Source organism: Camelus ferus, chromosome 17, assembly GCF_009834535.1.
Source record: "Camelus ferus isolate YT-003-E chromosome 17, BCGSAC_Cfer_1.0, whole genome shotgun sequence".
NCBI lineage: Eukaryota > Metazoa > Chordata > Mammalia > Artiodactyla > Camelidae > Camelus > Camelus ferus.
This window is the reverse complement of record NC_045712.1, coordinates 25,056,390-25,081,583: the sequence shown is the minus strand read 5'-3', so window position 1 is coordinate 25,081,583 and position 25,194 is coordinate 25,056,390. Positions and strand designations below refer to the sequence as shown.

Here is a 25,194-nt window from a genome sequence, read left to right as displayed (position 1 = left end):
CCAGCATGCCACAGGATGCCCAGCGCCTGAGACGGCAGAGTGCACACCTGGGTACCTTGCAGTGTGCCAGATTTGCCTGGCCCACTGTATACAATCTCGGGGCAAGTAAGGAGAGTGATCAGAGAGGTTCAGTCTCCCCCCTAAGGACACACAGCTGGTGAGCAGCAGAGTCAGGATTCAACCCCGCCCCTCCCTGGCTGCTAAGAGGGTTGACCCCTGGGGAAGACTCCCATCCACCCTTCCAGAGCATCTGGAACCCCCTGCCCAGTACTTCTGGGAGGCTCTCCCCAGCCTAGGAAGGAAATGTAGCACTTATGTTAATGTATGTTAATGAGTAGAGTGCCACCGGAGCCTGCTTCTGCAGCATTCCTGGCACCTCCTCCCCACCCCCTCCCGGGCTATGGAGAAGGAGGGCAGAGGGAGGCCCCACTCCCAGCCCCCTCTTCTCTCTCCCCAGCCCCTCCCCCCGTGCTGGGCAATGAAGAAAACAGGAGTGAGTGAAGAGCTGTGATGTGGCTGGTGATGGGGGGGCTCCCCCGTCCCGGAGGGGCTGACCTCAGCCAGGGAGGAATGTGCAGGAGGCGGAGGGCAGGGGTGGAGCGAGTGGGGGTAGGGCCCCAGCCAGAGACCCAGGGTTCCTAGTGGCCCCTCCCTCAGCCCCTCCATCTCAGCTCTGACATGGCCCTCAGAAGGGAAGGGAACAGGCAAGGAGGGGAGGAGCTGATCTTTCCAAAAAGGTGGGCCAGGGGTCCTCTGAGAACATGGAAACCGGGCTAGAGGTGGGGTGGGGGCAAATACCTGGCAGACCCTTCCAGGGAGATCCCCTGGGGTGGGCAGCAGATTGCCAGGGAAGTTAGGCCTCAGCTGGGCTCTCCAGGGCCCACTTCCCACCCCCCTACCCCTGCTTCCCTATTCCCCAAGCCTAAATCCTCCGGGTTGCACGTCCTAGTACCCACGTGGCTGCCCGGAAGAGGGAAAGGTCGAGATGTTGGAGCCATCAGCCTTGATGGCTAAAGCAGGTGTGAGTGGGAGCCAAGGCCTGACCCAACCCAGGCTGGGCACTGGAAGGGTTGGCTGTAGCCTTCCTCAGATGGATGTCCTACCCTAGCCCGGCCACAACACCAGAGTCCAGGCAGGATGCTGAGGGGCAGGCCCAGCTGGTGATGAGGGGTGGGGAGGCAGGTGCTGGTGTCGGCAACACTGGGACTCGGCACAACAGTCTAGTTATTTCCAGAAGGAAAAACCAAGGCCTTGGCAGGCTGTGCCACTGACAGTTGGCACCAGGGACCCCAGCTGCCTCCCTTGGTTTCTTCTATTCTGTTGAGACCCAGGCCCAGGCTGCCTTGATTCCAGAATCCTTGGGGACTTCCAGAGCCCACTGTGACCCACAGCCAGTGACCCTGCCCTGTAAGGCTGCCTCCATGAGGTCCCTATTCAGGGTCTGCTCTGCTGGGACCTGGGGCTAAGGAGCAGAAAGGAAACCTTGTGGGGCTGGGGACAACTTGAGCTCCCCGCTCTGGGGATCTTCCTTCCCGCCCCAGGGACGGAAGCTGGAAGGCAGTGCCAAGGGCTCAGGTGGGCCAAGGACAGCTTAGTCCCTTTGGCTGGTGGTTGAGTTCCAAGGTGTTGGGAAGATAGTTGGGGGTCCTGGTCCCATTTTCCACTATGGACACAGGGTGGTGGGGGATGCAGCAGAGGCTGGGATCCTGGGCCTAAAGAACTAAAAGGAGTGGGGGCAGGTAGGGGGCACAGCGCGGGTGGGTGGGGACCTCAAAGGCACTTGCTGATCTTGGCTGCTTGGGTGGAAAATTGTAAACAGCCGAAGAATTTTGTTTGCTTGCACGGGGCCAGGGGAGGCTGCCCAGGTCCAAGGCAAAAGAGCCTGGGAGGAGGGAGAAGCCACATCTTGGAAGCCCAGGAGCTCAGGCTGGGCTGCGTCCCTCCCCTCCCTCTCCTGAAGGCCCCTGGTCCTTCCACTGACCACCACCCTCCCTGGCCAACCAGCCAGCCTGGCCAGGCCAGGAACTCCAGGTCCTGAGGCTCAAGAAAGAGGGGCATGGCCGTACCCTGGCTGGGCACAGACACTTCTACTCCAGGGGACTTGGCAGGAGGTGGGCAGCAGAACTCCGCATGCTTGAGGTGCCCTTACCACCTCCCTCGCAGACCCCTGAGCAGCTGCTGATCAGCCTTGGGGAGGTTGGGAGGAGGATGCATTTGGGGGGCATTGAGGAGCAGACACCCACTCTTAAGCCCTGGTCTGTTCACCCAGGTGGACCTGAGGGCCCCACTCAGCCACTATCAACATTCAGCCCCTCCAAGGAAGTACCCCTGGCAATATAAATAGTGTGTGTCCACCAGATAACTTTAGGCCAAAAGCTCAGACCCTTCCCAGCTGAGATGTAGGAGCCCCATCCTGTCCGTGAAGTCCCCTTGGCTTCTCGCTGGTGGAGCAGTTCCTCCCCCCTGCAGCCTAGGAGGAAAGACTGAAGTCACCACGGAGGGGCATGCGCCCAACCTCCCAGCAGAGACGTGGGACTGCCTGTCCAGACTGGGTCTCCGGATGGGCCCACATTCCACAGTGCAGAATAAGTAAGTCTTCCCACCTGCCCCTCTCCAGCCCTCCTCTTCCACCCCAGACTGACTGTCATCACAGCCATTGCCAGTCAGGTAGCAGAAGTACTAAGTAGCCCAAGCAATGAGGAGGGACTGGCGCTGGGTCTTGGGGGCCATCAGATCTCTAGCTGAGAACCTCCTCCCCTGACCTCTGACCAGCCCTTCCCAGCCGGCACCTGGAACTGAGGAGGCAGCTGAGTCCCTCATTACCTGCCTCCAGCTCCCCAGCTGTGGAGGGACAGGTGAAAAACGCGAGTCCCTGGGGGTACCCGTCGTGCTGTTCCCTCTGCCTGTTGCACAGAGCTGCCTAGGGCTGGTCCCTGTTGCTTCTTCCTCCTTTGCCTTCGCTGGCTGATCCCCCTTGTGGGACAACTGCCTGGGGCATCCTATTGCTGTGAAGCCTGACAGGAGAGGGGTCAGCCCTACCCGCCTCTCCCTTGTGCCCACTCCACTCTGGCCCAGCCACCAACTCCAGCCGGTTCCCGGCTGCCTGCCCAGTCACCCGATCCGCCCCGTAAACTTGACGGCTGCGTGTGGGGCGGTGGCTGGCTTGGTGGGGGCGGGGGCTGCTCCTTAAAGGAGCCGTCAGAAGGTGCCTTGGGGCCCCTGGGCTTCTCCCCTTCTCCAGGGTGAGAAGGGGCTAGGGTGAGGAGGTGCTGCTACCAGAGCTCTCGGTGGAGTGTGGGAAGGCAACCTGGCGTTTTGTGGCATCGCAGACCTAGAAGAGGCCGTGGCAAGTGTCAGTGAAAGGAAGGAGGGAGGTGGGAGTCCTGGGGTGGGAGGGGTCTGAAAGCTGCGGGGCTCAGTGGGGGGAGGACAGGTAAGGGGTTTGAGGTGAGCTGGTGCTCCAGCAGCTGCGTCTCTTGCTTGATCTCACCCCAGGACCTTGCCCCACGCTGGGGCTCCTGTGCCCGGCACCTGCCCGACCAGTTTCTGGGGAGGAGGGTGGGCACTGCAGCCAGAGCTGCCCTATCCGAGAGGTCCAGGGAAGGGCTCTGGCTCGGAGAAGTGGAGGGGCTCAAAGGAGGGCCAAGACCGGAGGGAGGGAGAGGAGGCTCAGGGAGAAAGTGGAGGGAAGTCAGCTCACCCGAGCTAGGGGTGAGAGGCTGCCTCAGGCCCTTGGCTTTCCCCCACTTGATTCTCTAGGGTCTGACGTCTGAGCTCACAGAATTTCTATGTGTGACCAGCCCTTCCCGCTGCCTTCTGGGGTAGGGAGGGACAGAGAGGTCAAGCTCGAAGCTGAGGCTGCTGGATCCAAGTGGGAGCAGCTCCCAAGTCAGAAACTGAGGCGTCTGCCCAGCCCCAGGGGCCCAGGCCCTGGGTTTCCCGGCAGCACTTCTCGGGAGTGCCCCAGAATTGAAGGCAGTGATCGATGCTGCAGTTATATGTGCTCACTTGCATGTCCAGAGAGCCGTGCATACACTTGTGCACACACATATGTGTAATGCACACATAAATGCTTACGAAGCATTCACACCATACGGACATGTGTACACTACATAGCATGCATACAATGCCGTGTGTGTGCACGTGAATGCATGCCACACCTACATGTGCAATACAACACACATGGCACATGGTCTCACATGTGCACGTATACATACACACTGTACACATACACACACCAGAGGTGCATGATACATATACACAAAGGGACCCTCCGAAACATGTTCATACTCAAAGATGCCCACACCATTGGCTCCAGCCCCAAAGGTGCCTCTGTTTCTCTGTGGTCCTGTGGGGGCATAGCCTCCTCCAGAGGCCTGACCCCTCTCCTGTTACTCTCACAACCAGGACTGGCTTGTTTTGCTCATTGCACTTGGTGCCTCTTAAGTGATTGTGCCAATCTGAGTTCTCGTTGGCACTCTGCCCTCTCCTGCAGGGGGACCTTTTCTGTGTGCCCCAGTGCCCCCAGCCCCAGGCTGGCATGAAGTAGGCGCAAGGAGTTTGTGAATTAATGCCTGTGAGCGATTTACAGGAGGGCCGGTTGCTGGGGAGGGTGACGTGGTGGGGCGGGCGACTGCCAGTGTGGGGTTGACCCCGAGGGTGTGCCCAGCGTGGGTGTGTCTGTGATTGTGGCCAGGCCGGGCACCCTCTGAGGGAGAGGAGGGCTCCGAAGCGGAATGCGACCCCCCAGCCTCTTTCCCCTAGGGGCTGTAATCTGATCCCTGGGGACTCCCCCCCCCCAGCCTCCCGCCCTCGCCCTTGCTGCAACTCCTTCTCTTCCAGATCCCGGGGCAGAGTCCAGGGAGGCTCAAGGCTCCTCCACGCGCGCCCGCTGAACCCTGAGCGCCCTAAGCCTGAGCTGCAGGGATGGGGCGGGCTGAAGCCGCCGCCATGATCCCGGGCCTGGCCCTGCTCTGGGTGGCAGTGCTGGGGGGTGCCGCCCCCAGCACCCCACGCCTTCGCCTCTCCTTCCAAGGTAGGTGCACCTGGCAGGCGGGAGGCCCTAGCTCAAGGTGGGCAGGAAAGGGGCCCTGTGTGGGTAGGGGACATTGTGTTTGCTGTTCCCCTGCATGTGTGCCACTGGTTTGAGTTGGACTGGGGGCACTCTCAGGCCATTGCCAGTTAACCCTTTCCTGGCCTCAGTCCCCAACCTCTCTGCCTACATTTTTCTTATGCTTTCCTAGGAAGACCCCTTCTGTCCCCATGGCAACAGATCCTGTCTCCATCCCATCCTCTACACCCAGGGAAGTTGAGGCGTGGGGGCCGTTAGAGCCCCCTTCCCACACCCCCTACACAGGGGGTTACTAGGCAGTGGAATCACATTGAACCCAGGCTGGTGGCAGAGAACCCTCTGCTTGACTTTGGGGTTGGGGTTCAGGCTGTCCCTACCTGCCCATCTACCCCAAACCCTTGCGTCCTCCTCCCTGTGCACCGGTCTGGAGATACTGTCTGAGCGCGCCCAGGGGCCAGGTCACACGTACAACCTTGGCCTGTGAGAGAGAAAACAAGCAGGGCCTGGGGGAAGCTTCTAGCATGGCCCGGTAATCCTCAGTGGTGTCCCCACCCTGCAGAGCTCCGGGCCCGGCATGGTCTCCGGACCTTTAGGCTGGAGAGGACCTGCTGCTACGAAGCTTTGCTGCTGGATGAGGAGCGGGGACGCCTATTTGTGGGCGCCGAGAACCTCGTGGCCTCCCTCAGCCTGGACAACATTAGCAAGCGGGCCAAGAAGGTGCCAGGGACCCCCAGCCTCAGCACTGCCCCAGGAAAGAGCCCTGGGACCCCGCTCCAGGCTGCCTGGAGCGCCCTGGGAGGACGGGCCCACTGAGTGGACACCCTCAGCACAGTCTAGTCCCTGACCTGTGTTCTCCCTCCCCCAACCTCCCCATAGCTGGCCTGGCCGGCCCCTGTGGAATGGCGTGAGGAGTGCAACTGGGCAGGGAAGGACATTGGTGTGAGTGCCGGCTGCCCGGGTGGGAGTGGGGAGGGGCAGCCCCTCACTCTGGAGACAGGCAGTACTGAAACAGAGGCCTGCCTGTTCTGGCTGTGAGGGGTCAGTAGGGTCGAAGTAGCTAAAGTCAGGAGGTAGTGAGTCAGGGTGGGGGCTCACATGATTCTTCTCGGGGACCTCTGAGTCACAGGGTGCAATGCCGGCCTCAGTGCCCCTCTGCATCCATTCTGGTGAAAGGTGGGCTGGGCTGGGCACCTGAGTGCCTGTAGCCCATGTTAGTGTGTGTGTGGGCTGATGCAGAAGAGAGGAAGGGGTGGGAGTGCCACCAGTGAGCTGGGACCCTTTAAGGCCACCTCCCTGGGGGAGGCCTCATTGTTCCTGCCCACTAGACTGAGTGCATGAACTTCGTGAAGTTGCTGCATGCCTACAACCGCACCCACTTGCTGGCCTGTGGCACAGGGGCCTTCCACCCAACCTGTGCATTTGTGGAGGTGGGCCACCGGCTGGAGGTAAGGCCAGATCTAGGCTGGGAGGGAGGTTGGGAGGGTCAAGAAGGGCCTGGCAGGAACAACTCCCCCCTGCTTCCCAGGAGCCCGTGCTCCGCCTGGACCCTCAAAGACTAGAGGATGGCAAGGGCAAGAGTCCTTATGACCCCAGACATCGGGCTGCCTCCGTGCTGGTGGGTGAGTCCAAAGTCTGGGACCCCGACAGAGCTCTTGGAAGCCCTCAGAGAATCTAGCACCGCACCAAGTCCCAAGACCCTCCTTTGAGCCCCAGGGATCCCCCACAGCCTCACTGACTCCCCAAGAGCCCCCAGAGCTCCATAGCCCCACCAACTCATCCCAAGAGCTTGGCTAAGCAGCCCCTACCCCATCTGCAGGGGAAGAGTTGTACTCTGGAGTGGCCGCAGACCTCATGGGCCGTGACTTTACCATCTTCCGCAGCCTGGGCCAGCGTCCAAGTCTCCGAACAGAGCCACATGACTCCCGCTGGCTCAACGGTGAAAGGCTGATGGGGCTGTTGGGAGGGGGTCCTCATCCCCAGCAGAGCAGGTGTGAGTAAGGCCCATAAAGGGAATCAGCGATGCGTGCTCACCAGGTACCTACCCTAGGTCAGGCCCTGCACTGGGCACTGGGTCACAGGGCAGACAAGATCAGGATGGCTCATGCCCTCAGAACAAATACATGATAAGATCAGTTCCAGTGGCCACGAGATAACAATGAAAGAAGAGAGAAGAACAGAGAAGGAAACTAGGCAGTGGTAGTGGTGGTGGGAGGGTTGGGGAAAGGAAGACACTCCGCTGAGGAGAGATGTGAGCTAATTCCCAAAACATATGAAGGAAGGGCATTAAGAGCATTCCAGGCAGAGGGAATAATTAATTAGTGCAAAGATCCTGGGGTCAGGAACAAGCCAAGGAACAGATTCATAAGGTTAGCAATGATAAGGGGCCTGGACTGTCAGGATAGGTTAGAGCCAGGGTAGATACTTGGAGAGTGATGGGGCCCAGTGGAGTATTTAAAGTAGGAGTGGGGGCATCTGCTTCCTGCTCAAGAGGCAGATTCATGAGTGAAGGTAAAACCAGATACCCCATATGCCTCCTTTTTTGGCCCACTGGCATGGAGAACTGCCAGGGGCGAGGTAAGACAGGCCTGCCACTGACCAGGGTCCCCTGCCAGTGGGCCTAGGTGGCTATGGTCTCTGCCGCCCTCTTGTGGCTGCTTCTTGACTAGCAGGCCCTCATCCTCTGGATTTTGTCCACCGGGAGCACCATCTGAACTCTGTCCTGGAGGCTGGGTGGTCAGATGCAGCCCCCAGAGGGATTCTGCAGGATGAAAGAAAGGGGAAGCAGGGCATGGGTCTCCTAGTGGGGGGCAAGGCCAGGACCTCGCTGACCCCATGCCTTCTGCGGTGGCCAGAGCCCAAGTTCATCAAGGTCTTTTGGATCCCGGAGAGCGAGAACCCGGACGATGACAAGATCTACTTCTTCTTCCGTGAGTCAGCAGTGGAGGCCACGCCGGCACTGGGACGCCTGTCTGTGTCCCGAGTTGGCCAGATCTGCAGGGTGAGGACTCCCTGGGCCACATTCAGTGACCCTGCCACCGCCCTTGTGCCTGTCTGTCTGGGCCTTGCCCTTATCCCCTGCCATTGACCCTGCAGAACGATGTGGGTGGCCAGCGCAGCCTGGTCAACAAGTGGACTACATTCCTGAAGGCGCGGCTGGTGTGCTCATTGCCTGGCACTGAGGGTGATACGAACTTTGACCAGCTCCGTAAGTGCCAGGAGTGGAGGACGGGAATGCAGGGCCGCAGACCCTGGAGCCTGGTCAGGTGCTCCGGGCTGTGCACCCTCCCCCAACTAGATGCCTTCCCACAGAGGATGTGTTCCTGTTGTCCTCACGGGATCGCTGGACCCCACTGCTCTATGCTGTCTTCTCCACATCCAGGTGAGGTGTGGGAGGTAGTGGGACAGGGCTGGCTGGGCTTGACCAGAGCCCCTCACTCCACCTTTGTCTTTACCTGCAGTAGTATCTTCCAGGGCTCCGCAGTGTGTGTGTACAGCATGAATGATGTGCGTCGGGCCTTCCTGGGACCCTTTGCACACAAGGAGGGGCCCATGCACCAGTGGGTTTCCTACCAGGGCCGTGTCCCCTACCCCCGACCTGGTATGGTGCGTAGCCCAAGGATTCCCACCACAACCCACCTCAGGGGTAGAGAGCTTAGCCGGGGATCTTCTTGGTAAATGTGGTTTCTTCCCGTTATTTTGGGTGGGAAAATATCACCTTCATCAGGCAGGGCTCCTCAGGGGAAGGCTGCATTTCCCCCTCAGATTCTCAAGGGCAAGGCTGGGGCTCCTCTCTCAGATTCCCAGGGCAGGGCTCTGTCCAATACTGCCCCCCACCCCCGCACCCAGGTTCTAGGAGGTCTCCTGCGGAGGGCTGCCCACCAGGCCCTCATTCCCATATCCTTATCGTGCCTCCCTCCCTCACCCCACCAGTGCCCCAGCAAGACTTTTGGCACCTTCAGTTCCACCAAGGACTTCCCTGATGATGTCATCCAGTTTGCCCGGAACCATCCCCTCATGTACAATTCAGTCCTGCCCATGGGGGGGCGCCCTCTCTTCCTACAAGTGGGTGCTGGGTACACGTTCACCCAGATTGCTGTGGACCGTGTAGCAGCTGCTGATGGACACTATGACGTCCTCTTCATTGGCACAGGTCAGAGTCCTGCCATGACCACCCACAAGACCCAGCCGAGGCTTTGGCCTGTTAGTGGAAGCTCCTTCTGTTCAGTCCCATTTCCATTGGGCTATGCCCCCATCTTCTGGATGATGCTAAATGGTTCCAGCCCGCATTCTTCATTGTCCCAACCATGCTGAGGGTGGAGGCCTCTGAAATGAGGTCTCTGGCCCTAGCTGTCAGGGAACACAAGTAGTCACTCACCCCCTTTCATCCCTGCAGATGCTGGCACAGTGCTGAAGGTGATCTCCGTCCCCAAGGGTAGCGGTCCTAATGCTGAGGGGCTGCTCCTGGAGGAGCTGCACGTGTTTGAGGTGAGGCCTAGCCCCCATTGCCTGGCGTACCCCCACCCCGCTGAGCCCTGATCCCAGTGTCCCTTCTCCCTCTCAGGACTCAGCCACTGTCACCAGCATGCAAATCTCCTCCAAAAGGGTAAGTGACCAGAAGTCTTGGGGGTGGAATGAACCTAGTGTGTTCCCAGGCCCCCCCGCCCTCATTCCTCCCTTAGTAGTTACAAGCCCAGGTTCAGTTCCAGTACAGGCTCTGCGTTCGCTAGACTGTGACCTGAGACCTTAGTGTTCCTATTTGTCAAGCGGGGGAAGGGATCTCTGACCGACGGGAGGTGTGCACAGGGCCACCCTCGGTCACCCCGGAGCTCCTTGTACCCCTAGCACCAGCTGTACGTAGCATCTCGGAGCGGGGTGGCCCAGATCCCGTTGCACCGCTGCGCTGCCCACGGCCGCGCCTGTGCCGAATGCTGTCTGGCACGTGACCCCTACTGCGCCTGGGATGGGGCTGCATGCACGCGCTTCCAGCCCAGTGTCAAGAGGTGGGCAGGCAAGGAGGTGGGCTACCGGGAGGGGATCTTTCGTTGCCCATGGCTAAAAGAAAGGCTCACGGAGGCTCCAATGTCCCCCCGCCCCCCACCCCCCAGGCGGTTTCGTCGGCAAGACGTAAGGAATGGTGACCCCAGCATGCTGTGCTCCGGAGGTGAGTGCCCCAGCTGCCCCCACCCCTCAACCCTTGAAGATTCTGCCCCACCCTGCCCTGCTTCGCGTGATTGACAGTCCTTTGCCCCCAGACTCGTCCCATCCTGCGCTGCTGGAGCGGAAGGTGTTTGGCGTGGAGGGAGGTAGCGCCTTCCTGGAGTGTGAGCCCCGTTCCCTGCAGGCGCGTGTGGAGTGGACCTTCCAGCGCGCAGGAGAGTCAACTCACACTCAGGTGAGCCTCCTCCCACCGCCCCACTCCCAACTAGGGTCTTGTCCCGCCCCCGACATCCAGGAAGTGCCCCGCCCTGACTAGTAAGGCCCTTGGCCAGCTCCGCACGTATGGATGAGGTTCAGCCCCACCCAGTGAGTCTCGACCCAACCAGACCCCTTACTACCAGTTTGGTCCCTTGCCTGCACTCCGCATCCCGGTGAGACCCCACTCCTCTAACTAGGCTCCCGACACCCTTACCAAGTCCGAGAGAAGCCCCGCCCTCGCCCAGCCCATTGAGGTCCCTGACCCGCCCGTCACGTTCAGGTGAACCCCGCCCCGTTCGGGTTTCCACTTGTAGTTCACTGGCCCCCATGACCCTAACCTTCAAATGTGTCTCTGCGGGCACCCCTGTCCCACTCCTGCTCTGCCACCATTGGCTATTTGCCTCTCGTCCCACGCTGAGGCCAGGAAGTCCAGTTCCCGACCCTGAAGCCCCGCCTCACGCTGGCCCCGCCCACAGGTGCCGGCGGAGGAGCACGCTGAGCGCACAACGCGGGGCCTGCTGCTGCGTGGGCTGCGGCGTGGGGATTCGGGGGTGTACCAGTGCGCAGCCGTCGAGCAGGGCTTTTCGCAGCCGCTGCGGCGCCTGGCCTTGCATGTGCTGAGTGCTTCGCAGGCCGAAAGGCTGGCCCGGACGGAGGAGGCTGCGCCGGTCGTGCCGCCTGGCCCCAAGCTCTGGTACCGGGACTTCCTGCAGCTGGTGGAGCCAGGTGGTGGTGGTGCGAACTCCCTGCGAATGTGTCGTCCGCAGCCTGCGCCGCGCTCACCGCCTCCGGAGCCCCGGAGGAAAGGCCGCAACCGTCGGACACATGCCTCGGAACTGCGTGCTGAGCGGGGACCGCGCAGCGCAGTGCACTGGTGACTTGTTCGTCCCCACGCCGGGGACTGGGGAGGAGGCGACAGGTGGGGGAGGGGGCGGCCAGGCCATGGGAGACAGCTAGGGGCCCTGCGCACTGCGGTTCCTGGCGGAGGGAGGCACCAACCGACAGGCCCTAGCCAAGGGGCAGCCGTGCCCGCTTATTTATTAACAGAGGATAATCTTTGAATGTAACCCCATTAGGGGCGGCCCAGGTGGGCACAGGGTTGAGCTGGTCGGAAGGAGGCAGAGAAACAGGGTTCACGAGCAACGACCTGGGTGGGGGAAGGTGCCCGGAATGCCCACCTTGGGGGAAGGACCACCTCTTGGGGCAATGAGCAGAAAGCTGTGAACAGGCGTTGGTGGGGGTGGGGCAGCCCGATTGTACTAATGCAATAAACACATTATCAGCTGAAGCTGAAACGGCCTCAGCAGAAAACTACTGTTCCTAGTGTTACCCACCCAGGTTTCTGGACTCTTTAATCAATAGAAGTTGAAAGGCCTGACGAGAAATTCAGCAAGGCTTTATTGGGATTTCTACTGCAGCAGGAGGGAGTGAAAACAAGCAACAGGTGCCCTTGCTCCCTGGCTCAGGGGAGGGCCAGCTGTTCACTTAAATGGGGTGAGGGTAGGAGCCAGTCCATGGGTGGGCCATAGGGGTGGCTTAAGCGCTCTGCCCACTCCCCTGGTGGTGCTGTGTGCAGGGATCATGGATAGTACCCTGCTTTTGCTCCAGACACCTCAGAAGTGGCAGTCCGGTTTTTGGTCTTTTTGTATCTGGTTCATAATTTGCTCCTGCCCCAAGTGTGCGTGTGTGCAGTTATTTTTAGTCCTTTATAGTTTCTTTGCATTCTGTTGCTCAAGATGTTTCTCCAGGTGCAAACACTGGAGCAAAGGGTCCCAGGTCCCAGCTAGTCCTATTCTCCCAAGGGATTCTACACCCCTTATTCTTAAGGGTTTAGTAGCTGAAAGTCTGTTTTTCTGAAACTTCTCCCTGCTGGCAAAGGGTTGCAGACCCTAGACTACGCTAGAGGTGTAGAAGTCCCTCCCTGTTTTAAGGACCTGTAGAGGCATGGGCTATACCCTCCACTGGAATGGGTTGATGTCCTTGAGCTGTTGTTACTGAATTAAATTGTATGAACTCTGCTTGGGCCCTAGCCTGGCCGGGGCTCTCTGCCTCAGATGGGGAGGGTTCTTTGTTGGGGTTTGAAACCGAAGGTGAGATCAGCACATCACAACCTTTATTCAATGGCTAAAGAATGGAGAAGAGGAAACTAAGTTCACAGATCAACTTCTCACCCACCTGGCAGAGTGATTTAATTTAAAGAGTAAAGACAAATGGAGGACTGAGGCTAATGATGGGGAGGCGTATGAACTAAGTTTCCTGGGGAAGGGGCAGGGCTTTTTCCAGCAAGTGCAGTGCAACCCCGTTTTGTCCTTTTTTGGTCCTTAATATCCAGTCTTGGCCGCCAGTAGGTGTGTCATTTAATATGCAAATATATAGTGAAATCATGTAATGAGACTCAGTCTTTTGGAGGTCAGATTCATTGACATCTTGGTCCCAGCTGGTTCCATCTGGGGGCAGGGGTGTGTGTGTAGCTTCCTTTCTTGTCACTGGATCCTTTAATTTAAAGATGATGTTCACTGCTGCTAAAGGAAGGGGGTGTTGGCAGGTGTTGAGCAAGGACACTGCTGCTAAAAGTAGGGTTGGAGGGTTGTGAGCAAGGACCTGGAGCGGCTCTGGCAACACCATTGTGAGAGTTACTTGCAGCTGTTGGAGCCTGGAAGACACAAACTTAACCAAAAGTTTAAACAGATAAGGGCCAAAAAGGAGAAGAACAGTAATAGCAACTAAAGGGCACAGAAAAGGAAGGAACCAGGTTATTCTGGGAGGGCTTCCCTAACTGTTGACCAGACAGTGGAGGTGATATCGCTTCTGCCAAAATTGTGAAGCCATTCCTCTTGAGGGTATATTTCTTTAATATTAACTTTATCTGTCCTGTTGCATTGCTTCAGGTGTAGCAGGAAGTAATTAGTTATCTCACAAATTATGCAATATTCTGCCAGAAGGAAATCAAGAGCTAGACGATCATCCAAAACTATGTTAGCCAAAGAAAAAAGAGAGGTCTTAAGTCCCGTTAAGGCTTGACCTGTCTGCTTTATCCTATAACCAAGCTGTCTGGTGAGATTTCTGTGTTGCTTCATGGTATGTAAATCTCCCCCTTGGAGCTGCCAGTCCTGTGGCCAGCCCTGCCCAGATAAGATCATTCCTAGTGCTTTCCAGGTTCGGTGGTGAGCTGGAGTGGTCCTGTTAGAATAAAAATCCCTCTTTTTTTTTTTGCGTTTTCGTAAATTTATTTATATATGTATTTTATAATATTTTTTAAATTGAAGTATAGTTAATGTACAGTAATACATGTTAGAGGTATACAACATAGTGATTCACAATTATTAAAGGTTATACTCCATTTATAGTTATAAAATGTTGGCTATATTCCCCATGTTGTACAGTACATACTTGGGGCTTATTTTATTTAAAAAATTTTTCATACTTGCATTTTTTTATTTGGTAAAATGTCCATAATATGGAAGTTAACCTTTTAAACATTGGAAGTGTATGGTTCAGTGGCATGAAGTACATTCACAGTGATGTACAGCTATCACCAATATTTATTTCCAGAAGTTTTCCAACATGCAAAAGAGAAACTCTGTACTCATTGAGCAGTAATCTACCCCCGTCCCCCCGGCCCTGGTAACTTTGATTCTACTTCCTTTCTGCATGAATACCTCTTCCTGGATACCTCATGTTAACCATGCTATCATGGAAGTGGAATCTTACGGTATCTGTCCTTTTTTATCTGCCCGATTTCACCTGGCATAATGTTTTGGAGGTTCATGCATGTTGTAGCGTGGGTCAGAAGTTCATTCTTTTTTATGGCCGAATCATATTCCATTGTGCGCATACACCATATTTTGTCCACTCATCCGTTGATGGACACCTGGACTGCTTCCACCTTTTGTCTAGTGTCAGTAATGCTGCTGTGGAACTGTGGGGGTGCAGGTATCTGTTTGAATCCTTGTGTTTACTTCTTTTGGACATATACCCAGGAGTGGAACTGCTGGATCATAGGTTCATTCAATTTTTTTTAGCATTTATATATATTTGTATTGAAGTATAGTCAGTTGACCATGCTGTGTCAATTTCTGGCATACAGCATACTGCTTCAGTCACACATGAACATACATACCCTCATTTTCACATTCCTTTCCACTGTAAGTTACTACAAGATACTGAGTATGGTTCCCTGTGCTCTATAGTATGCACTTATTGTTAATCTTCTTTATGCATATTAGTTAGTATCTGCAAGTCTCAAACTCCCAATTTTTCCCTTCCCACCCTGTTACCCCCTGGTAACCATAAGTTTGTTTTCTGTGTTTGTGAGTCTGTTTCTGCTTTGTAAAGTTCATTTGTGTTTTGTTTTAGATTCCATGTATAAGTGATATCATGTGGTACTTTTCTTTCCCTTTCTGGCTTACTTTGCTTAGAATGACAGCCCCCAGGTCCATCCATGCTGCTGCAAATGGCGTTATTTTGTGCTTTTTTATGGCTGAGTTGTATTCCACTGTAGAAATATGCCGCCGCTTCTTTATCTAGTCATCTGTCGGACATTTCGGTTGTTTACACGTCTCGGCTATTGTAAATAGTGCTGCTGTGAGCGTTGGGGTGCATGTATCTTTTCAAATTAGACTTCCCTCTGGATATATGCCCAGGAGCGCAAATGGTGGATCATCCGGTAAGGCTATTTGTAGTGTTTTGAAGAATCTCTGTACTGTTTTCCATAAGGGCTGCACCAAGCTGCATTCCCCCGAGCAGTGTAGGAGGGTTCCCTTTTCCCCACACCCTCTCCAGCATTTGTCGTTTGTGGACTTTTGAATGATGGCCATTCAGATTGGTTTTGATGTGGCTTTCTCTGACAGCGATATTGAGCTTTTTTCATGTGCCTGTTGGCCATTTGTGTGTCTCCTTTGGCGAATTGATTGTTAGGTCCTCGGCCTTGGAATTGGTTGTTGGTTTGCTTTTTTTAGGATAACGTTGTACAAGCTGTTTCTGTATTCTGGATGTTAGGCACTTGTCAGTCTCATCTTTTGCAAATATTTTCTCTCATTCCCTAGGTTTTCTTTTTGCTTTGCTTATGGTTTCCTTTGCTGTGCGAAAGCTTGTAAGTAATTAGGTCCCATTTATTTTTGCTTTTCTTTCTACTGCCTGGGTAGACTGCCATAGGAGAACATTGCTGAGATTTGTGTCAGAGAATGTTTTGCTTACATTTTCTTCTAAGAGGTTTATAGTGTCTTGTGTTAGGTGTCAGTCTTTAAGCCATTTTGAGTTTATTTTTGGGTATGGTGTGAGGGAGTATTGTAACTTCATGCATTTACATGCAGCTGTCCAGTTTTCTCAAACCCATTTGCTGAAGGGACTGTCTTTAGTCCAGTATATGTCCTTGCCTCCTGTGTCAAAGATTAATTGACCAAAAGTGTGTGGGTTTATTTCTGGGCTCACTGTCCTGTTCCACTGATCCATGTGTCTGTTCTTGTACCAGTACCATGCTGTTTTGATTAGTGGGGATCTGTAGTATTGTCTGAAGCCTAGGAGGGTTATTCCTCCCAGCTTCATTCTTTTTCTTCAGTTTTGCTTTGGCAATTCTGGGTCTTTTGTGATTCCATGTAAATTTTAGGATTAGTTGTTCTGGTTCTGTGGAAAATGGCCTGGGTAATTTGAGAGGGGTCGCATGAAATCTGTAGATAGCTTTGGGGTCATATGGCCATTTTAATAATGTTAATTCTTCCAATCCAAGAACGTGGGATAGCTTTCCATTTCTTGGTCATCCTTAATTTCCTTAGTCAATGTTTTTTCAGTGTTTAACTTTTGGAGGAACTGCCAAAGTGCTTTCTATAGCATCTGACCACAGCCATGCACAAAGGACAATGTTTTCTACTTTTTTTTTCTCTTTTACAAACATTAATGTATGTATTCATTTTAGAATGTCCTGATTTTTTACATGCAAGTATAGCTGATGTACAATATTGTTTGTTACAGGTATACACGATAGGGATTCACTATTTTTAAAGGATAAACTCCACTCACCAGTAGTAGAAAATAGCGGCTATATTTCCCATGTTGTGCAGTACATCCTTGTAGCTCATTTTACACCTGATAGTTTGTTCCTCTTCATCCTCCATGTCTTGCCTCTCCCCCTCTGAAACCACCAGTTCCTTCTCCACATTTATACGTGTTTCTTTTTTGTTATATTTACTAGTTTGTTGTATTTTCTGTATATTCCATATTTAAGTGACATATGACAGTATGTCTTTCTCTGTCAGGCTTATTTCACTTTAGACAATGCCCTCTACGTCCATCCATGCTCTACAGTAGAAACTAACGTAACATTTTAACTGTGCTTCATTTAAAAAGAAAACAAACAACCCATCTGAAATATGGGCAGAACTGAACACACATTTTTCCAAAAGAGGAAATGCAGGTGGCCCACAGGAATGTGAAAAGCTGCTCAACATCACCAATATCAGGGTAATGGAAATCAAAACCACAATGATATAGCATCTCACACTTATCAGAACGGCCAGCATCAAAAAGAACACAAATTAGGGATGTTCACAAAGATGCGGAGAAAAGAGAACACTTGTATACTGTTGGTGTGAATGTACATTCCGTGCAGCCACAATAGAAAGCAATATAGAGGCTTCTCAAAAACCAAAGAAGAATGAACCATGATATGGTTCAACACATCTCTTCCTGGGCATAACACTGGAGAAAAACAAAAACATTAATTCAAAAGGATACCTACACCCTGCTATTAAGAATAGCAGTATTATCAATTTTTAATTGAAGTACAGCCAACTAGAATGCATCAGTTTCTGGTGTACAGCACAATGTCCCAGTCATAAGAGCAATATTATTTATGATATCCAAGCCGTGGAAGCATGCCAAGTGCACATCAGCAGATGAATGGGTAAAAAAGATATAGCATATACACTCAGTGGAATACAACTCACATAAAAATGATACTTTGCCATTTGCAGTTGCTCATTCACAATTTTTTTTGTTGTTGCACTTCAAAAACCAGAATTTTATAACTGGCGTAAACATTTTCCTTGCATCAAAAACAACAAAATACCTAGAAGTAAACTTAACTAAAGGTGTTACCTATATTCTGAAAAGTGTAAAACATTGATGAAGGAACCTGAAGATGATAGAAAGAAATGGAAAGATATTTTGTGCTCTCGGATTGGAAGAATCAACAGTATCAGTATGGCCATTACTACCCAAAGCAATCTACAGATCCAGTGCAACCACTGTCGTAATATGACATTTGTCATAGAACTAGAACAAACTATTCCAAAATTTATTTGGAACCTGAAAAGACCCTGCATTGCCAAAGCAATATTTTGTAGGCCTTTTTTTTCCTCTTCTTTTTTTAATATTTTTCTTGTGGTTTGATGACTAGAGTAGTTCTTTTAACATTTGTTGTAAAGCTGGTTTGGTGGTACTAAGTTCTTTTAGCTTTTGCTTATCTGTGCTTTTGCTTTCTCCATCAAATCTGAACGAGAGCCTTGCTGGATAGAGTATTACTGGTTGTAAGTTTTTTCCCTTGCATCACTCTAAATATATTGTGCCACTCCCTTCTGGCCTGTAGTTTCTGCTGAAAAATCACCTGATAACCTTATGGGAGTTCCCTTGTACGTTATTTGTTGTTTTTCTCTTGCTGATTTTAATATTTTCTCATTCTTAATGTTTGTCAATTTGATTACTGCGTGCCTTGGTGTTTTCCTCTGTGGGTTGATCCTGTGTGGAACTGCACTTCCTGGACTTGAGTGACTGTTTCCCAAGTTAGGGAAGTTTTCAGTTATTAAGACTGGAGTCTTCATAAAGTTTTATAAAGGCCTATACTTATATATGGGAGTTCTCCCCATTTTGGTGGCTGTTTACAAAATAGGTCCAGTTCTAAAACAGTGTTAAAATGAAGGTATTCATTATGTCACAACTTCTCCTGGTTACCCACGGTATACTGGGGCCAGGCCGCGTTGCAAAAGAAAAGCAGCTGATTCCTTTTTAAACCATGTAAATTATCCCTAGTTGTTCAGAATGCAACCCAGAGGAGGGGCCTTAGGGATTCCTTGGCTGTTTTTCATGTTCACATATAAATTTGGGGCAGACAACTAGAGATCCCAGGGGTTGAATGGAGTTGAGACTTAATGTAATGACAAAGGGGATCACAGAGCTCCCTCCCCAGAGTTACAGAGACGACGAGTCTCCAGTATGACAGGGACAGGGACAGGGGTGTAGGTTTGAGAAGCAAGGTAAAGGGAGGAGGGACAGAAAAGACTGAAAAAAGGAGAAAGAGATTGCTGTTTCACCTCACCCCTGTGGGTGTCTCTTGAGGCACCAGCCTGCACGCTGTCAGTAAGGGCCAGTGATGGAGCACCCTGCCTGCTGCTTGCCTGGGTGACTTTTGCTGGGAACCAGCCATTTGTATATCTGTGGAATTCTAACCCACAGGTGAGGTTTGTACCCACTCATACATCCATCTGTGGGACTTAAACCGACAGGTTTATATAGAAATCTGCCACTTCAGCCCATTCTGACAGGACTTTTTTTAGTGGCAGGACAGTGAAGGTAAGAATATTGTGATGATCTTTTAGTCACTATACAATGTAAGAGCTGAATCTCCATCACTCTTAGAGATCTTGAGACTGAGGTCTGCACGGTATGAAGCAAGCTTTTTCCCCCCCTCATCCAGGGTGAGCTGTTGCCGGCCAGAGGGAGCCTGGTCTCGCAGACTGAGAGGAGTAATGCTGTAGTTCCCGACGGCTACTCTCTCAGGAGGATAGGACAGTGAAATGCGGGAGGACAGAGGAGAGAACAGAGAAAGTAGAGTGGTATCAGGAGAGGGAAAAGGACAAAGAGGGAAGGGAGAGTGGGGAGGGGAAAGGTGTTGCCTGACTGGGGGTCCTGAGGCCCTCAGGGGCCAGGAAGCAAACGTGGTGATGCTGAAACAAGAGGGTCAGGCAGCCAGCTGCTTGTCACCCCGGGGGAAGCTGTGTTCAGTGGTCCTGGAGGTGCTCCTGGGGAGGGGACAAAAGACCCCATAGGAGTCCCAGTGGAGTTGCCACACGGTAAGTTGCTGACCCGGGTTCTTGGGCTCTTTAATCAATAGAAATTGAAATGAGGCCTCGCGATAAATTCAGGCAAAGCTTTATTGGGACTCATGCTCTAGCAGGAAGGAGCAGAAACAAGTAAGATGCCCTTACTTGCTCCCTGAGGAGGGGTGAGCTGGTCCCTTCAGTAGGATGAGGGTAATGGCAGATGCATGGGCCAGAGAGGTGTCATAGGGGGTCTGCCCACCCCGCTGGTGGTGCTGTGTGCAGGGATCATGAGTAGCACCCTGCTTTTGTTCCAGACACTTCAGAAGTAGCAGCTGGGTTTTTGGTCTTTTGTATCTAATTCATAATTTGCTCCAACCATGTGTGCAGTAATTTTTAGTCCCTTATAATTTCTTTGACTGTTGCTCCAGGAGACATTTGTCCAGGTGTAAGCACTGCAGCAAAGGGTCCCAGGTCCCAGCCTGTCTCACTAGATCTTGCTAGTGAGACACCTTCTTTGAAGTCTTAGAGCCTCAGTTTTTAATTTTTTTAAGGATGCTGTACTGTGGTGAGGGTTAAGGTAGTTTCCATGTGACTGAGTGGATTCTGTAGGACCTTTAGGGCTACTGATGTGCAAAGTACAGTTGACCCCTGAACAACCCCAGTTTGAACTGTACGGGGTCCACTTACATGTGGATTTTTTCCAGTAACTAGTATTACAGTACTGCAGGATCCCGGGTTTGTTGAATTCACAGATGAGGAACTGTGGCCAAAACAGGTGGGTGAACTGTAAAGTTTTATCTGGCTTTTCTGCTGCAGAGGGTCAGGGGTCCCTAACCTCTGTTTATTCAAGTGTCAACTGTGTATGCTGGATAATACAATTTCTGGGCTAAATGCAATGAACAACATAAAATTGGGTAACGTGGAAAAGAATGTGAGCGGGCGGCCTCACTGAGGGGGTGACATTTGAGCTAAATGACAAGGAGGCAGCCATGGGAACCTCTAGGGCAGAGCATTCCAGGTAGGAACAAGCTTGCCGAATTTGAGGAGTATCAAGGAGGCCAGTGTGATACGGTGGAGGGGTGGATTTAGGATGTTTAAGAGGTAGAGCCTACTGTCTTGTTTTGTTCTACTGGGGGGAAAGGGGCAAAGGGGTCCAACAGCAGAGTGGGCCCGAAGCTGGACCACTCCCCTCTCAAGGGTGAGTGGTGCCATGCATCCTCATGTGACCTGTACATAGTTGTATTTCCAGTCTCATGCTGTGTGCCTGGAGGAACCACTGCTTTTCCTATTCTACAGATGAGAAAACTGAGGTCTGAAAGGGGGCAAAAGTTGTAAGCTTAGTAACAGAAGTACCAGCCTTCAACCTGTGTTCCTCCATCGACCAGCCTGGGTGCCTGCATGCATTGGGAGTGTCTTTTTCCCCCATTTTGGGGCTCTCAGAGCCTTCGTGGCACTGGACTCTAGTTGTCTGTCACACCTGATGCCAGCAGATCACACAGTGGTGGGTGCCCGTCCCACATCTGCTTGGAGGAGAGATGACCCAGCTGTGGGTAGGGGTCTCCGGGGGTGGAGGAGTGGAGACGCACAGGCCTCCTTTGTCTTGGCTGCCCTGTGGAACGTTGCTGGAGGTGAGCCTAAGGCTGGTCTGGATGCAGACACCAAGTCCCTGCATATATGAGTGGCAGGGCTCCCTGGGAAAGACCCTGGGCCCCATCACCAGGTCTAGGTGGGTCCATGTGGGTCACTCCGCCCCTTCTCATGCCTGAGAGTTGGCCCCTCTAAATATAGCACAGTGGGCTGAGCTCAGGCCTATTTTCAGCCCAGGCTGGGAGGTGGCCAGGCCTTCCCCAGGCTCTCAGAGGAGCCACTGCTGCCTCCACCCAGTCCTGCAACTGGGCTCTGTCATCGGCCCCCTGCTTGCCCACCACTCGCCATGCCCAAGGAGACCCAAGAAGGTAGGTAATGCCTGTGAGGGAGGGTAAGGCCCCAATTCTGTGGATCATGGAGAAACCTGGCCCCTGCCCCACTGACTTCACTTCCTTGACTGACTAGTCATTAGTTCCCGTGTCCCATCTCAAGTAAAGGGACCTGCTTCCTGTGTGTGGAGGAAGGGCCTACCATGCCTGGAACACCTCCTCACCTCAGGCCTGTTCCTATTGCTGGGGACAGCAGGGAGGGGCTGGGGGGAGCTTCCCAGTTGGAGGGGAGTGAACTACAGGCTGTGCCCAAGTGGGTGTCAGTCAGGCAGGCTGACCAGTTCAGTTCTTCCTTCAGGGAAGACACTGGGATTGTGGGTAGGCAGTGGTTTTGGAAAGCACTTGGGCACACTGTCCAGGGACTGGGAGTGGATAGGCTTCTGGCCTCCAACTTGGGCCTGAGTGGCCCCTACTCCCTAAAGGTTGGGATCCCTAGGTCTGGCCCGACTGTTAAGTCTTCGGTGGCCATTTTCCTATTTGCCCCCACTGCATGCAAAAAGTACAGAGGTACAGAGGGGCCAGGGCAGGGACCTAGGAAGCCTCAGGTACAGTGCTGGCCAGGATGCAGGACCAGCTGTTCCAAGGTTCAGCTTGGCTCAGCTAGTCAATTCCCACTCATTACATTTTCAACACATGACTCTGGGTGGGAGGGGCCTGGCCCCAGAGGTAGGGGTGTCTTAACAATGGTTTACTATGTTTTTCTTGGTAACAGACAGAATCCAAGCTCAATTTACAGCGTGGGAAAAGCACAGCCACGTGCAAATGGGGAATTTAATACAACCCTCAACCCACCAGCACCCAAACAGAACGACAGCATCTGTTTTTACTTACTTTTGAGCATGTCAAGGGCCAGCGTCAGGCAAATCCTGAAGGTTGAGGTACTGTTCTGAAAGTGATAGACCCAGAAAGTCCAGTCACCCTTGCCCCATCAGGAGGTGTCCCCTCAGTGCCCCCTACTTTGTCATCTAGCGTCCAGCTAGGTATCTGGAGATTATAAGGGGCTGGGATTTAAAAAAAAAATCAGAAGAAAAAAATTTTAGAAACTACAAAATCCTTCAGTGGGTCCAAGAAATAAGCGATTAAAATCATAAGAGAAGTACAAAGACCCCCAATGATTAAATGGGCAGAGGCTGTCCTAGGAAGCCACGTACATACTTGTCGGGCTCCCAAAGCAAAGGCACCTAACAAAAATTGGTCAAAAAGGCCTTATCTCCCTAAAACTTAGCAAATATCTATGTGTACGCTTATGTATATACTTTTTTTTCCCCCAGTGGAGATGCCTGACGGCGATGTTGTACTTTCTTGGGGGCTGTGGACAGCCATTCTGGTGGACAATTTGATAGCTTAAAAGTCCCTGCTCTTTGATCTAGTAATTCCACTTCTGGGAACCTGTCCTAAATAACTATTGGGGGAAAAACGGTCAAACTCAATGATGCATGTCCTTTTATAGGGGTTATTAATTTCAGAAGGGAACTGGAAACCACCAAAATGCCCAGGCAGCAGAAATCATGCTGAGTATATTAAAGGTGGGGCTGCTTCTGCTGAGGATGAGAGGGCCCCAGGCACAGGGTCTGCAGGGAAAACTGATAGTAGAAGAGGCAGGAATGAGTTTCATGTGCTGTGGGTTTAGTTCTCTAAGGCAGATAAACTGTTCTCTAGAAATGAACAGGCAGAGAGGAATGCCTGAAAGTCCTTGAGGTGTTTGGAAGGGAACAAACCTGAGCAAGTCAACTGCACCTCCTGCTACTGTGGGTGAAACAGGCCTATGGGGCTCTGGGGTCGTCTTGGCTCCAAATCTAAGGTCTTTCCTGAGTTGGTTTTAGGGGATTAGGAGCCAAATGCCCCTTTGTCCTGTCCCCACCTTTTCTGAGCCCCTGCTGCTGCTGGAGGCCATCTAGAAGGGAGGAGATGACCTGCTGGCTGAATCAGCCCTGCGCTGCCCCCGCAGACACCGTGGCACCGACAGTCAGCCCAAGGAGCAGGGCACCACTGGCCCGCAACCACGTGCAGGAGGTGTGCCTGCACCAGGTGGACTCTATCAGTGACCTACACAGTGGAGGTGAGGGGGGCCGGGGCGGGTGGGACCAGTGGATGGGAGAAGGGAGGAAAGCAGATGTGCCTACCGCCCTCTTCCTCCTGATGCCCCATTTGTCCTGCAGGTTCACTGTGCCCCTACCTGGCCGAGGAGGCGCAGCCATGGGATGAGCTGCTGGGCATCCTGCCGCCATCACTGTGCACGCAGACCAGCTGCAGCTCTGTGCACAGCCGAGGGGCCTTTCTGCTGCTGCTCGCGCTGCTGGTGCTCACCTGCCTGGCACTCGCCGTCCTGGCTGTCTACCTTAGTGGTAGGGAGGGTGCAGGAAGCCAGCGGGACCAAGAGGTTGAGGCAGTGAAGGGCTGGGTGGGTGGGGAGTCGTGGGTTAGCACGTGGTCTGATAATCACCCCCGTTCCCACCTGTCCTACAGTGCTGCAGAGTGAATCCCTACGTGTGCTGGCGCACACACTCCGTACACAGGAGGAGACGCTACTCAAACTCCGGCTAGCCAGCCTCAGCCAGCTGCGAAGGCTCAACTCCAGTGAGGCTCGAGCACCCAGCTGAGATGCCACTTGGGCCTGGGGCCTGGGGGTACGTGCAGGGGGGAATAAAGTGGCTGTTCGTAGGTTTCTCCTCTCCCACTGCTGCTTTACACTACTTCCTTGGTGAGGTTTTTGTACAAGAGCCCGGTCTGACCCTACAGCTGCCTGCCTCGGCTTCTCAGCCTAGGCCCAGTCAAGACTTCTGGTGCCAAGGCCCTACTTTGGGTGGCCCAAGGTCAGAGGAAGCGACACCAGCCTCCTGGCTCCTCTTGTGGCCTGTCAGCACCCTCTGGCCTCCCCCAGATAACAGGTTCAGAAGCCTAGAAATAGCTGCCTACCCCCATCACCTAAACTTTGCCAGGCCTCCCAGTGGGGGTCCAGCCTCAGCTCTCAAAAGACAGGCTGGCCACCTGGGAAGAGACTATCTTGGAGGGCAAAGGTGAGACGGGGAGGCCCGGTTGGTCCCAAGCCTGTGATGGTGGAGAGGGAGGGAGTGAGTACAGGCAGAAATACCCAGAAGCCAGGGCCACAGAAGGCTGAGCATTCTGTTTAATTAATTATATCTAATAATCTTTTAAAAATTAGCACATAAATCCATTCCTCCCCACCTGTTGTAGTGGCATCTGTCCAAATACCACCCCCACCCCCAGGAAGTGGCTCATCCCAGGGCAGCAAGGCCTGAGAAAGTAATAAACAGCCCTTTTCTTCCTGCCCCACAGCCCTGAGACAGGGCAGGAAGAGGCCACAGGGCAGAGTGCAGGGGCAAAGTGCCAGGATCCCAAGCAACCTGGCCTCCAGCCACCCACCCCCATGTCTGTTTTTTGGTTTTGTCATTAAAAAAATAAAGCGACAATTCCTGGCAAGATCCAGGGGTTGCACTGTCTTCTGTTAAAAATATGGGCAAGGATGTGGACAATCTCCTCTTGAGCTGGTCCCACCTCACAGGATGTCTGCCCGCTTGTCCCGCACACGGCTGCGCGCCTTGGTCCGAGCTTTGAAGGCAGCAGCGTTGTACAGGTGCTGGAGTGGGGGCAAGGATCCAGTGAGTTGAAGAGGAAGGAGGCGGCCCAGGGCTTCTCCACCCCCTGCAGAACCCCAGGCGGCGGGAACCGAGGTAAGACA

The 25,194-nt window shown here is 53.2% G+C and overlaps 3 protein-coding genes across 17 annotated transcripts in view; 2 read left to right on the top strand and 1 right to left on the bottom strand.

Annotated features, from left to right (window-relative positions):
- Positions 1 to 688: 688 nt before the first annotated feature.
- Positions 689 to 11,819, top strand: SEMA3B (semaphorin 3B). Of its 6 annotated transcripts, none has more exons than XM_032458457.1 (19): positions 689 to 737; positions 2,470 to 2,589; positions 4,843 to 5,035; positions 5,631 to 5,788; positions 5,948 to 6,010; positions 6,397 to 6,516; positions 6,597 to 6,690; positions 6,888 to 7,007; positions 7,924 to 8,069; positions 8,165 to 8,276; positions 8,381 to 8,450; positions 8,530 to 8,674; positions 9,002 to 9,221; positions 9,465 to 9,556; positions 9,633 to 9,674; positions 9,914 to 10,071; positions 10,177 to 10,232; positions 10,324 to 10,463; positions 10,963 to 11,819. In XM_032458457.1, exons 3-19 carry the CDS (start codon positions 4,927 to 4,929, stop codon positions 11,362 to 11,364), a joined length of 2,247 nt encoding a protein of 748 aa, XP_032314348.1. In that variant the 5' UTR covers positions 689 to 737; positions 2,470 to 2,589; positions 4,843 to 4,926; the 3' UTR covers positions 11,365 to 11,819. The 6 variants fall into 6 exon arrangements, with proteins under 6 accessions (XP_032314348.1, XP_032314350.1, XP_032314347.1 ...); XM_032458456.1 differs by lacking the exon at positions 689 to 737 and adding an exon at positions 2,093 to 2,111; XM_032458459.1 differs by lacking the exon at positions 2,470 to 2,589 and having other exon boundaries at positions 690 to 737.
- Positions 11,820 to 12,637: 818 nt separating this feature from the next.
- The window catches only part of IFRD2 (interferon related developmental regulator 2), a 24,951-nt gene continuing 12,394 nt past the window's right edge, over positions 12,638 to 25,194 (bottom strand). For 2 of the 9 annotated variants that reach the window (XM_032458464.1, XM_032458463.1), the window contains exon 12: positions 24,604 to 25,092. In XM_032458464.1, coding sequence (XP_032314355.1) covers positions 25,012 to 25,092 — 81 coding nt within the window. In that variant the 3' untranslated portion in view covers positions 24,604 to 25,011. Of the gene's footprint in view, positions 13,154 to 19,610; positions 23,892 to 24,603; positions 25,093 to 25,194 lie in introns of those variants that run through there. The other 7 variants (XR_004312170.1, XR_004312173.1, XR_004312171.1 and 4 more) reach the window with 7 other exon arrangements.
- On the top strand, positions 21,346 to 24,935 carry LSMEM2 (leucine rich single-pass membrane protein 2). 2 transcript variants are annotated; one of them, XM_032458467.1, is made up of 4 exons: positions 21,346 to 21,473; positions 23,443 to 23,553; positions 23,654 to 23,839; positions 23,961 to 24,935. In XM_032458467.1, the coding sequence occupies exons 1-4, from the start codon at positions 21,452 to 21,454 to the stop codon at positions 24,092 to 24,094; spliced, it is 453 nt and encodes a 150-aa protein (XP_032314358.1). In that variant the 5' UTR covers positions 21,346 to 21,451; the 3' UTR covers positions 24,095 to 24,935. The 2 variants fall into 2 exon arrangements, with proteins under 2 accessions (XP_032314358.1, XP_032314357.1); XM_032458466.1 differs by lacking the exon at positions 21,346 to 21,473 and having other exon boundaries at positions 23,372 to 23,553.